Source organism: Phyllobates terribilis, unplaced genomic scaffold (assembly GCF_046119375.1).
Source record: "Phyllobates terribilis strain yellow unplaced genomic scaffold, ASM4611937v1 Scaffold_3__8_contigs__length_932513732, whole genome shotgun sequence".
Classification (NCBI taxonomy): Eukaryota; Metazoa; Chordata; class Amphibia; order Anura; family Dendrobatidae; genus Phyllobates; species Phyllobates terribilis.
The window spans coordinates 420,853,195-420,866,519 of NW_027362763.1; the positions used below are offsets into that span (position 1 = coordinate 420,853,195).

The following is a 13,325-nucleotide window of genomic DNA, read 5'->3' on the forward strand; positions in this document are numbered from 1 at the left end:
GGCAGACAATCAAGAGGGGTGGTCTGAGTTTCTGCCACTTGCTGAATTTGCTCTGAACAATCATACATCTTCTTCTGCTGGTTGTTCGCCTTTTTTTTGTTGTTCTGGGAGACATCCGTCGTTTGGGTCGTTCTCCAAGTTGGTATCTGCCGTGCCTGAGGAGGAGAATTTTTCCGGCGATTTGGAGAGAGTTTGGACGGATGTGCGTGGTAATCTTCAGGAGGCTAACAGAAAATCTAAAGACTACTTTGATAGGAAACGACAGGAGGTTTTGTTCGCTGTTGGTGACATGGTTTGGTTGTCCTCTAGGAATCTGCGGTTGAGGATTCCTTCTAAGAAATTGGGTCCCAAGTTTGTAGGGCCCTTTAAGGTGCTTCAGGTTGTCAACCAATCTGCTGTTAGGTTGGAGGTTCCTACCTCCTGGAGAATTAATCCGGTGTTTCATGTCTCTCTGTTGAAAAAAGCTGTTATGTCGGATTGTGACGCCTCTGCCTTCTGTTCCTCCGGTGGTGGAGGACGGGGAATATGAAATTTCTCGCATCCTTAATTCTAGACGGTATAGAGGTAGTTTGCAGTATCTCGTGGCCTGGAAAGGTTTCGGACCCGAGGATAACTCATGGGTGAGGTCGGATGATGTTTCCGCGTCCAGACTTATCAGAGCGTTTCACAGGAGATTTCCTGATAAGCCTGGTCCTAGGGGATCCGGAGGATCCTCTTAGAAGGGCGGGTACTGTTAGAACCTTGCTCTTAGGTTTTTTCTATTGCTGGTCACATGACCTTGTTGGCCTATTTAGTCCTGCTCCGCCCTTCTGGCTTTGCTGGACTTCATTGTATTACTACTCTTTAGCTAGCCTGTGCTCAGTATCTAACTCTGTTAGTTTGCTTGGTCTTCGGACCTCTGTGTTCTATATATTTTGTTTGTTCGTCTGTCTGCTACTATTTCTGTTAGGAGGTGTCCATTTTGCTCCCAGTCCCTAGTACTTGTAGGGATTCCTTCCCCACATCTATAGGTCTCCGTACAGACTAGCTGAGGACTTTAGCAGGTCTGATCGCAGGATCAGGTTCCCTGTTACATCGTAGGGATCAAGCTGAGTTCTATCGTAGGGACAGATCTCCTCTCTTTCCTTAGCTCTGGTAGCAGAACATAACACTGGGTGTATTGGTGGACGACAAGCTCACGTTTAGTGGCCATTGTCAGGCAGCTGCTGCAAAGGCAAATAAAATAATGGGATGCATTAAAAGAGGCATAGATGCTCATGAGAACATAATTTTACCTCTATACAAGTCACTAGTGCGACCACACTTAGAATACTGTGTACAGTTCTGGTCTCCGGTGTATAAGAAAGACATAGCTGAACTAGAGCGGGTGCAGAGAAGAGCGACCAAGGTTATTAGAGGACTGGGGGGGTCTGCAATACCAAGACAGGTTATTACACTTGGGGTTATTTACTGTGGAAAAACGAAGGCTTAGGGGTGATCTTATTACTATGTACAAGTATATGAGGGGACAGTACAAAGACCTGTCTACTGATCTTTTTACTCTGAGGCCAGAGACGGGGACAAGGGGGCATCTTCTACGTCTGGAGGAAAGAACGTTTAATCATAATCACAGACGTGGATTCTTTACTGTAAGAGCAGTGAGACTATGGAACTCTCTGCCGCATGATGTTGTAATGAGTGATTCACTACTAAAATTTAAGAAGGGCATGGATGCCTTTCTTGAAAAGTATAATATTACAGGTTATATATACTAGATTCCTTGATAGGGCGTTGATCCAGGGAACTAGTCTGATTGTCGTATGGAGTCGGGAAGGAATTTTTTTCCCCAATGTGGAGCTTAGTGTTTGCCACATGGGTTTTTTGCCTTCCTCTGGATCAAAATGTTAGACTATGGGTTGAACTAGATGGACTTAGTCTTCCTTCAACCTTAAAAACTATGTTACTATGTAGGTTCAGGAACTGAGCACGCATCTTTGCCGGCAGATGAAGGCTGTTAATCAGCAGTTATCTGCCTCTAACATCCGCATGTGGAAAGGGCCTGCGCCCGCAGCTGTTGTCCTGTTAAATGCCTCTGTAGATCTCCGACAGCACGTGCCCCGAGGGGAGTGTTTCTAACCACCACGCGGTGCCTCGTTGTTGTTGTGGAATCCATAAAACTCCGATCTATTAAAATGAATTAAACCCAAATCCGTAAACAATGTAATGACAAAAAAAAAATCAAAGCGGCAAAAATTGTGATTTTTTTCGACAACCGCAACACTATGAAAAAAAATGCAATAAGAAGCGATCAAAATAGTATCAACAAGAATGTCGGCTAAGGGTGCAAAAAACAAGAAAATTGAAAAACGTTGTGGGTATTGGAAAATGGCGACACCAGTTAAATTTTATTTTTTTACAAATTTCTGAATTTGTTTTCACATCACTTAAAAAGAAAAGAAAAAACAAACTATGTATGTTTGGCATCACCGTATTCATACTGACCTGGAGAATCAAAATGGCAAGTTACTTTTACAGTATAATGAGTGTTGTAAATAAATAAAAACTCCAAAAACATTTGTGAAATTTAGTTTTTTTTCCACAATTTTGTTGCATTTGGAATTTTTCCATGCTTCCCAGTAATTCACATGATAAAATGGATGGTGTCCTTCAAAAGTACAACTTGACAAACGAAAGCACAAAGACGGAAAGTATCCATTTTGGGAATTGGGTTAATTAATCAATGATCAGATGGAGTAAAGCCCCCTATTAACTGCACAGGTATACCAGCTCAGAACAATGCATTCCTTATGCCATAAAGGAACCTACAGAATGCACAACAGTAGTATTAGTAAATTTTGTTTTGCATGTAAATGTAGAAGTAAGCTAAAGCTGTATATATATATGAAATATGGGAGCTGGTCCAGCAAGGAACGTGAAAAAAATGCTTATATGTCCATTTAAAATAATCTACCTGAAATGTTGGCTAACTGGCCTCGCAGGAGATCACGCTCTTTCTTCATCTGTAACAGGTCTACTTCCAATGCCTGCTTATCCTTCTTGTACCTAGCTATATCTTCTAGCAAACTGTCCTCTCTTTTCTGTTGGAAAACAAAAGGAAAGCAGAAAGATTTTATAAATGTAATATCCACACCAAATACATATTGTGAGAAAACCAATATATGTACAGTTATTAGGCTCTGTTCACATCTGTGTTAGATGCTTTGTTGCAGATTTTTCCATTTTAATGACATAAACCAGGATAGGGCCTATTATAAGATAATGGTGTCTATTTTGTGACTGATCCGGCTTTCTGTCACATATAGTTTTCTGCCCTTATGATGGCAGAATTGACAGTGCAGATGTGAACTGAGCTTTACATGAATGAATACGTATTCATACCCCATGCCCTGTTCCACATTTTTTCATGTTACACCCACAAACTTAAATGCATTTCATTTGGATTTAATGTGATATACAAACACAAAGTAACACTTATTTGTGAAGTGTAAAGGAAGTGACACATGGTTTTCTAAATATTAATCTGAAAATTGTGATGTGTATTTGTATTCAACCCCCGAGTCAATACTTTGTAGGACCACTTTTCTCAGCAATTACTGCTACAAGTGTTTTGGGGTATGTCTCTACCTTCTTTACAAATCTAGATGCTGACATTTTTGCCTATTCTTCTTTACAAGCTAGCCCTAGCTCAGTGAGATTGGTTGGAGACCATCTGTGAGCAGGGCTGTGGAGTCGGTAAGCCAAACCTACGACTCCTCGATTTCCATGTCACCGACTCAGACTCCCTCATACATGGCTCATGTCTAAGTGATAAATTTACTGTAGCACAGATTCATCTCAGCTAAAAGTCTAGACCCTTAGATCAGGAATAGGACAGACATTTATAGGACATTTCATAACTTGCCCAAATTCTTATGAAAAAAATATTCCCCACAAACTGCATTGAACTACTGTACTCAATTTATTATATATTTTAGGAGTTGGAGTCGGTCCATTTTATACCGAATCCAACTCTGACTCCACCAAAATGGGCTCCGACTCAGACTCCACAGCCCTGTCGTGAGTAGCAATTTTCAAGTCTTGTCACAAATTCTCAATGGGATTTATGTCTGGACTGTGACTGGAACGAATCACACACATGAATATGCTTTGATCTAAACCCTTCTATTGTAGCTCTGGCAGTATGTTTAGGGTCGTTGCCCTGCTGGAAGGTGAACCTACACCCCAGTCTCAAGTCTTTTGCAGTCTCTAACAGGTTTTCATTGTGTGACAGTGGAGATGGTGTTTTCAGGGTGTTGTGCAGTGCTAGGTTTCCCCCACACATAGAGCTTTGCATTTAGTCCAAAAAGTTCTACTTTGGTCTCATCTGACCAGAGCACCTTCTTCCACATGCTGTGTCCCCTACATGGCTTTTTGAAAACTGCTAATAGGATATCTTATGGCTTGCTTTCAAAAATGGCTTTCATCTTTCCACTTTTCCATAAAGGCCAGATTTGTGGAGTGTACGACTAATAGTTGTCCTGTAGACAGATTCTCCAGCCTGAGCTGTGGATCTCTGCAGCTCCTCCAGAGTGACCATGGACCTCTAGGCTGTTTCTCTACTACGTGCTCCCCTTGTTTGGGATGTCAGTTTAGGTGGACGGCCATGTCATGGTAGGCTTGCAGTTGTGGCATACTCCTTCCATTTTTGGATGATGGATTGAACAGGGCACCGTGAGATGATCAGAGCTTGGACTATTTTTTCTATAACCTAACCTACTTTATCCCTGACCTCTTGGATGTGTCCCTTGCTTTTCATGATGCTGTTTGATCCCGAATGTTCTCAAACAAACCTGTAATGCCTTCACAGAACAGGTATAGTTATACGGAGAATAAATTAGATAAATATGGACTCCATTTAGTAATTAAGTAACTTCTGGAGGCAATTGGTCACTCAGGATTTTACTTAGGGGGATCAGACTACAGGGGGCTGAACACAAATACACGTCACAATTTCACAATTCAGATTTATATTTTTAAAACAATTAGAAAACTATGTATAATTTCCTTAACATTTCACAAATACTTGCTACGTTGTGTTGGAATATCACTTAAAATCCCAATAAAATACATTTAAGTTTAGGGGTGTAACATGAAATAATTTGAAAAACTTCACAAGGTACGAATACTTTTTTCAATGCGCTATAACATGGATATATTCATATAAAAATAGTATAAGTGGTCATTATCTGTTAATAAGCACTTCTAGATGCATTAATGTAATGGGAAAGGTTACCAGTGGCCGGGCAGGAGAAAGGGGAAAAATTACAGAAAAAAAGCATAGGGCCCCAATCTCTTACATACTCTTCATTGCATTATCATAGAACCACGTTTACCTACTACAGTTGTAATTACCTGAACAGCACGCAGTTCAGTAGCCAAGTCATTATGATTCCTGTTATTGTGGTCCGATTCACTGCCTGCATATTGATTGCTTGGTGTGATATGATTCACCTTTTCCCTACAAATGCAAATATAGGTCATGAAATATCATAAATACCATAATATAACACCTTTACTGCTGAGAAAGAGTTCAGAACTGGACAAAGGAAATGTAGCAATATATGCCAATGTGCAGTTAGCAAAGATATGTTATTAGTTTAATGTTGATAAATGCATACACACCAAATAGGAATATTTAAAAAAAAATATTGAACAGGAGAAGGACTTGGATATTCTAGTTACAAGTAAGCTGAGCAGCAGTACTCAATGTCAGGCAGCAGCTGCAAAAGCAAACAAGATTTTAAGGTGTATAAAAAGAGATAAAATCCTGTAATCCCAATGTATTATTACCCCTCTACATATCACTCATAAAGCCACATCTTAAAGGGAATCTGCCCCCCCCCACCCAGGACCTATCAGACCTCTACTATGGGCATACAGGTTATAGAAATGTAAATCTATACATACCTGTATGTCCTGTATTAGCTGTCTTGTGGCTGTGAAATTGCTTTTTATAAAATCCTTTTTCCTAGGCTTGGAGTCCGGGGGACGCCAAGAAATGCCAGCCTATTTGCTTAATTTAAATATTCCCCCTCTCCCCTGCACGTCACAGGGCCCTGTGACGTCCAGTCTAGGGCTGCACATGCCGCGCATGCGCAATGCGCCTACAGAGTAAGGGCAGGGAGAAAAAAAAATGTGCCTATTTTACTGATCTGCTCTAGTGCGCAGGCGCCGGGAGTCACTGTGATGCCAGGATAGCAGAATGCCGGGAGGAAGTGGGGACCAAACCTCATTGTTGCGCACGCCGGAGGTCACTGGAGTGGAAGTCACAGTGACTCCTGGCGCCTGAGCACTAGAGCAGATCAGTAACATAGGGCAGAGAGAAAAAAAGATGCGCCTTAAACTATAGGCGCATAGTGCATGCGCGGGATGTGCAGCCCTAGGACTGGACGTCACAGGGTATGTACAGATTTACTTTTCTATAACCTGTATGCCCATATTAGCGGTCTGACAGGTCCCAGGGGGGTGACAGATTCCCTTTAAATATGGGATCCAGGTTTGGGATTCACATTTTAAACAATATATTGGGAAATTAAAGACAGTTTAAAGGCGGTCAACTAGATTATTACAAGGGATGGAAGGTTTGTCATATAATGATAGGTTGGGAAAGTTGGGTTTGTTTAGCTTAGTAAAAAAAAAAAACACCTCCGAGGCAATCTCTCTTATATGTATAAATACGTGTGGTCAATACAAAGGTTTGGAACGTGACTTATTCCTGACAAAGACCTTACATAAGAACAGGGGGCCATGGAGGAAAGGCAATTTCGGCAGCTAAATAATAAAGGGTTCTTTACAGTTAGAGCAGTTAGACTGTGGAATACCTTACCGCAATGGGGGTTCTTTACAGTTAGAGCAGTCAGACTGTGGAATACCTTAACGCAATGGGGGTTCTTTACAGTTAGAGCAGTCAGACTGTGGAATACCTTAACGCAATGGGTAGTAACAGCAGATACTATATCAGCATTTAAAAATTACAATCACGTTTAGGCGGGCTGCAGTAATGAAGAGCCTTGGGATTCCAAATCGTTTTTTATTAATACAAACGCATTTCTTCGTGGGGCCAGCGTCTTTCTCAAGGTATAAAAACCCAGTGACAATGCTTGAAGTGCTACTGTAATTTAGTACTAATACCTGGTGTACATTATTCAAAGATGTTTTTCGAGCTGTATGTGACTGCAAGTTGCCAAACAGCAATAGTGTTACAGACATCTGGTGAGAATTTCATGCAAATAGCACCTTTAGAAATATATTTACCTAGAAAATTGGTGACATGTTCAATACTAATTTTACCTGCAGTAAGTCAGCAATCACATATCAACTAGATTCTCATCTGCTTCTCTAAACGTTGACACGATACATTATTAAGATTCGGCAATCTGCAGATAAACAAAGTGACTACAGAAATTTCCTGAGTCTAAAAACCCCTTCTAAAAGACTGGATAAGGACTTGTTGAAACTGAAAAATGTAAAATAATTTTTTACCAATGTGAATTGAACCCCTTTGGGAATTATGTGCACTATTTTCTAATGATGAAACTGGGAAATGCAGCTCTAACATTTTCCGGCACAATGGAGCCTCTGGCCACCTGCCCGTGCAGGAAAATGCAGCCATTCATTGGGTCATAGCACATCTGTGCTTGGGATATCTGTGAAGGGGATGCATCAGTTAATCAGCATGGTGACTATTGCATTCTCAGGATTGGCGGGGTCTCATAGTTTAGACCTCTTGACTATATCACCTGAGGGTTACATTCTAAAAGGTACCCATACACATTAGGTAGCTGTTGGCCAAAAGATCATTCCGCCATCATCTTTATGTCTCAAGTTCCCCATAAACAGGAATGTTCAGCAGAACGCTGCTGTGCTCTCTAGGAGAGCAGTTGCCAGACTCCTCTGCTAGTGGCTTATCTCCTCTGAAATTCAGCAGGACAAATTTTTCTCCCCTGACATCATCTTTCAGGCAAGAATTTGGAGGTGTCACGGGTGAGTCAGAAGTGACAGACAGTCGCCCTGCAGATGGTTGCAGGAGATCTCTATGTTTGGCACTACAGACACCTTGTTAGAGGCTGTCTCTAGGACCCAGCGGCTACCTTCCTCTGGCTAATTAACACCCTGGCCTGGGTGTATAAATACCTGCTCTGTGTCAGAGGGAGGTGCCGGCGATATTCATTACTTCTTGTGAAGGCTTGAGTGAGCGTAGCACTTCTTCCTCTCTGGTGCTTGAGGACGTGTGCGCATGTGTCTGGAGTTGTCTAAAGCGAAGCAATTTTCCCTTGTTTGCTCTCCTTTGTTGTCTTTAGTGTTCAGTGGGGATCGACTAGTGCTCATCCCTTTCCATCCCTAACCAGGGCCAAACGCCAGGGAAAGACAGGGGAAGGAAAGTGTGCGGTGATTGGTGAAGAGTCAATATAGGGACGTTAGGGGAGACAGGGTGATATTCTATCAGCCAGGAGGTCTCCCTTTCCCTAGAGTCTGGGCAACCTTTCCCTCTTCCCTTTATGTTGCACTAAGTCTTTCCCACACCTTGCGTGACAGGAGGCCCCCATACACATTAGTTGGCTGATCCTGCTGATATTGGTGGGTTCAGTCGACTTTAGTCTAATGTGTATGGGGGCCATAAATCCTGGCAGTTGGAGCAGTGGGTTAGCAAATTCCCACTGCAGATGGTGTGGGCAAGGAACTTAACAACATAGCAGTAGCAAAATAAGGAACATGTACAAAGTCTTGGTTAAAAGCAAGCTTTGATGCAGACCAGTTACAGTGTGCCCGTTGTTAGATCGCTGCAACTGAATCTTGCAATCATGTATGGTTCGCTCCCATCTACCCCATGATAACTTCTTTATAACATATAAAATGACAAGGAAGGGTTGAGATGGAAAAGACTGACATTTGACTGCAGGATTAGACTGCTTGGGGATTGTTTGCAAAGTAACTATGGAAAGGTACTTCTGAAAAGGAGCATTAGACATAAAGTGAAGAATATTTTTAATAAACACTTTTTGCAAAACTTTTTTCCTTTTTAGTTTTGGGTCCAGATTCATGTAGCAGAATGTTTTAGCTCTATCACCCGCCTACTCCTGTTTATAATATTGTGCTATCCTGATTTACATATTTTTCCGACTGGTATTATCCTCACTGGTCATTCAAGGTTTTCATTCCCCAAATTAAAAAATTCCCAACGTGGCTATTTTTCATTTTTGGGTTTTTGTTTTTTCCTCTCCTTCTTCCAAGAGCCATAACTTTTTTATTTTTCTGTCAATACAGCAGCTTATTTTTTGCGGGACGGGTTGTACTTTTCAATGACACCATTCATTTTTTCATGTGATGCACTGGAAAGCAGGAAAGAAAATCTAATGTGTGCAGCCACCAGCAGATTTTGTTTCAGAAATTTCCGCAGCTGAAAATCAATTCATCTGACTCGTTTGTTGCAGAACTATCTGCAACAAAATCACAAGCATGAAAATTCATCCATAGGAAGGCATGTGTTAGGACATTTGCCAACTATGGCAAAGGAAGTTTCTCCTTTACCCATGAGCTTCCCCATCTTTGCTGGAAAGTTGAAAAGTTTGAAAATATAAATAACTACATAACATGTACCAGAAAAATTCGGTCTAAAACTAATATATATATGTCCAAGCCTCGTAGATCAATGTACACACAATTTTAACAGCCGATCAGCGATTATCTGTGCCGTCGGCGGCCGCCGGTGCTCACCTGCGGGGCTCTGCCATCAAGTGGTAGTGGCCGCCGCGGGGTACTGCAGATCCGCCTCCCATTCAATTGAATAGGAGGCGGATGTGCAGTACACCGCGGCGGCCACTACCACTTGACAGCGGAGCCCCGCAGGTGAGCACTTCCGGCCGACGGCACCGATAACAGCTGATCGGCGGGGGTGCCGCGTGCGGGACCCCGGCCAATCATACATTGATAGGGCATCAATGTAAAAGTAGTGGACAAACCCTTTAAATAAAGAAGAAAATACTCCCAGATAGAGCAGAGGGAACAGAACAAAGCTGAAGACCCTACCCACAGGCCCGCCCCGAAACACGAAGATACGAATTCAAGGAAACTTCAAACAAAGATAAAAGAAAATCTGCAAAACGGATTTCTTCAACTGAGGTATCATTTTAATCAGTATGACAGCGCCAATATGGCCTTGCCTGTACTTTACTTACCCACTACTTCTAATATAGGGACTGTTTTTTTGTATTTTTGTCTGGTTACATATTTACTATGGTTACTTTATTGACCTTGTTCTCTATTGGGCTCTTGTTTGGGATACTAACATTGCTGTATTACTCTGTATAACTATATGGATTCAAACCTGGCTGTATTAACTTATGTGTGTTTGAGGCATTATAGATTTTTAATTAATTTTAATCTTGGAGCTTTACTGTGTCGATAAAATATAATTTTTGTATGTATAGGTGTGCACCTATTTCTGAATTGCTTTTCCTTTCTCTCATTGTCCATGACTTCCATACTTCAGGCCATCATTGCCTGCAAAGGATTCTCTACAAGGTATTAAAAATGATCATTTTATTTATGGTCAAGTTAATTTGTCCAATTACTTTTGAGCCCCCGAAATGAGGAGACTTTGTAGAAAAATGGTTGCAACTCCTAACCATTTCACAGGATATGTTTGTTCAACCCCTTAAAGTCTACACTTCAATTGCATCTCAGTTGTTTAATTTTAACCCCTTCACGGTCCGGCCAATTTCCGTTTTTGTTTTTTCCTCCCCTTCTTACCAGAGCCATAACATTTTTACTTTTTTGTCCTCGTAGACATATGAGGGCTTGTTTTTGGCAGGATAATAAGTTGTACTTTTGAAAGACACCATTCACTTTACCACATAGTGTACTGAAAAATAGGAAAAAATTCCAAGTGGTGAAAAACTGTGAAAAAAAAGAGCAATCCTGACATTGTTTTTTGGGAACTGTTTTAACCGTGTACATTTTATGGTAAAAAAAGACATGGCAATATGATTCTGCTCATTAGTAAGATACGATGTCCAGTTTTTTTTAATATTTTAGTGGTGAAAAAAAAATCTGAAGTTTGCAAAAAAAAAATTTTTTAGAGGATGTGTCACAATTTTCTGAGACCCATAACTTTTTTATTTTTTCGATGGAGTAGTGTGAGGGCATATATTTTGCGGGCTAGACAACATTTTTATTTATATCATTTTGGGATAGATATTATGTTTAGATTGCTAGTGATAGCATTTTTTGTGGTATTGCAGTGACCAAAATAAACTTAAATTTTGGTGTTTTTACATTTATTTCGCTTACAGTGTTTATCGACAGGGTTAATTTTGCTATATTTTGATAGATCGGAGTTTTCTGAATGTGGCGACAAAATATATGTGCATTTTTTGTTTTCTTTATTTTTAATGGGGGAAAAGTTGGATGATTTGAACTTATGTTTTTTAATTTTTACAACTTTTTTTTTTTACTTTTCACTGTACTTGTTAGTCCCTCTTAGGGCAGGGTTCCCCAACTCCAGTCAAGGCCCACCAACAGGCCATGTTTTCAGGATTTCCTTAATATTGCCCAGGTGATAATTACATCACCTGCACAGGCAATAATTCCACCACCTGTGTAATGGTAAGGAAATCCTGAAAACATGATCTGTTGGTGGGCCTTGACTGGAGTTGGGGAACACTGCCTTAGAGGACTTGAATCTGTGATTGTCTGATCGCCTGTGCTATATACAGCAATGCCACAGCATAGCTGTATATATCTAAAATCATGGTCTCCTTTGAAGCCCAGCCACATGCAGGGTTTCAAAGGAGTTCCATAATGACAAGCACGGAGATCTTCAGCACACCCCCTGCTGTCATTGCAACCCATTGACGACCCGTGATCATGGCGCATGCTAAATGCCACTGTCAGAGTTTGACAGTGGCATTTAACAGGTTAACTCCGCCCAACCTTTAATTGTTAGAAGCAGGTCCTGACTGTAACACACAGCCATACCTGCCGGGTCCAAACACCCGCTTTTATACATGTACGGTGCATGCCGTGAAACCGTTAAATAAAAAATAGTGGCATGCAGAGACCAAATCACGAAGATTCGGTCACTGTCCAAATTTTTCTGGACTCAACTGTATATGTAAATAATCAAGGAAAATGTAAATGTAAAATAAAGAAATGTAAATGTTCTCTGCAAAAAAAAAAAAAAAATTATATATATATTTTTTTTTATTTGAAAAAAATTTAACCATTTAAAAAAATAAGGCTGGTCATCAAGGAGTCAATATGAAATGCCGGTGTTTCCTTTGATTGCATCCACTATGCTGGGATTTTTATCTGATGGAAGAAAGCTTTTAAAGACTGCTTGCGAGTACCACAGCTTTATTCTTCTCCTGGAAGTGGATAATATGCATTACACTCATCATGCTGCACTTATTATTACATACATTATGCCAATTTACCTTAATGAAATAAGCTCTGCTCTTAGTGCCTGATTTTCTTGAAACATTTGCTGTTCATTCTGTTTGTTCTTAACTTGGAGATCTTTGACTTGATTATAAAGCCTTTCATTTTCCTGGAAAGATGGAAAAGAAATACAGTGAAGAAAGCTTTTATTTTGTTAAGTTTTATTTATTTATTCCTTCACAGAAAATCTAGAATAATCACATTTTTTTTCCTAGACAACAAATCAAAAAATAAAAAAGGTACAGCTAATATTTTGTAGGGACAGATTAGAACATAAAAATGGTAAGTGATACATTTTAAAGAAAATATTTTGTCTGCTGAAAGCAGTTCAGTAATCTACTGCCGGCATCTCTATGCACACACTTAGAATTAATTATATAAACATTTTTTTTTTTTCTTGAGATCTGGTCTCCCTGAGAATCGAATCCACAACCTTTATCATTGCTAAAGCTATGAGCCACAGCCTACACAAACAAGCATAGGAGAATTTTGTATACTTGAAGCTGCACTGCAGGCAGTAAAGCCACAGCCAGATTATACTGGTACATAGATATACATTGTATATAGAAGTGTACTTCTATGTCCCTGTATTCTAGAGTTGAAGAAAAAGCCAGATTTTAGTTTTATAGGAACAAAAAACAATCACAAAAATAACATTTTCTCTTCTGCACACATTAAATATATAAACAATTATTTTTTTCTTGAGATCTGGTGTTCCCATGGATCGAACACACAATCTACATCATTGCAGGCAGTAGCTAAAGCAATGAGCCACAGTCTACGCTAACAAGTATGGGAGGATTCTGTATAATTGAAGCTGCGATGTAGCCACCATATTCACAGGGAGA

The 13,325-nt window shown here is 40.3% G+C and overlaps 1 protein-coding gene across 2 annotated transcripts in view; it reads right to left on the bottom strand.

Moving 5' to 3' along the window:
• The window catches only part of CEP162 (centrosomal protein 162), a 145,822-nt gene that overhangs the window by 64,131 nt on the left and 68,366 nt on the right, over positions 1-13,325 (bottom strand). For both annotated transcript variants that reach the window (XM_073675653.1, XM_073675654.1), the window contains 3 exons: positions 12,474-12,586; positions 5,392-5,497; positions 2,951-3,077 (listed from right to left, as the gene is read on the bottom strand). In XM_073675653.1, the coding sequence (XP_073531754.1) occupies positions 2,951-3,077; positions 5,392-5,497; positions 12,474-12,586 (346 nt within the window). The remainder of the gene's footprint in view (positions 1-2,950; positions 3,078-5,391; positions 5,498-12,473; positions 12,587-13,325) is intronic.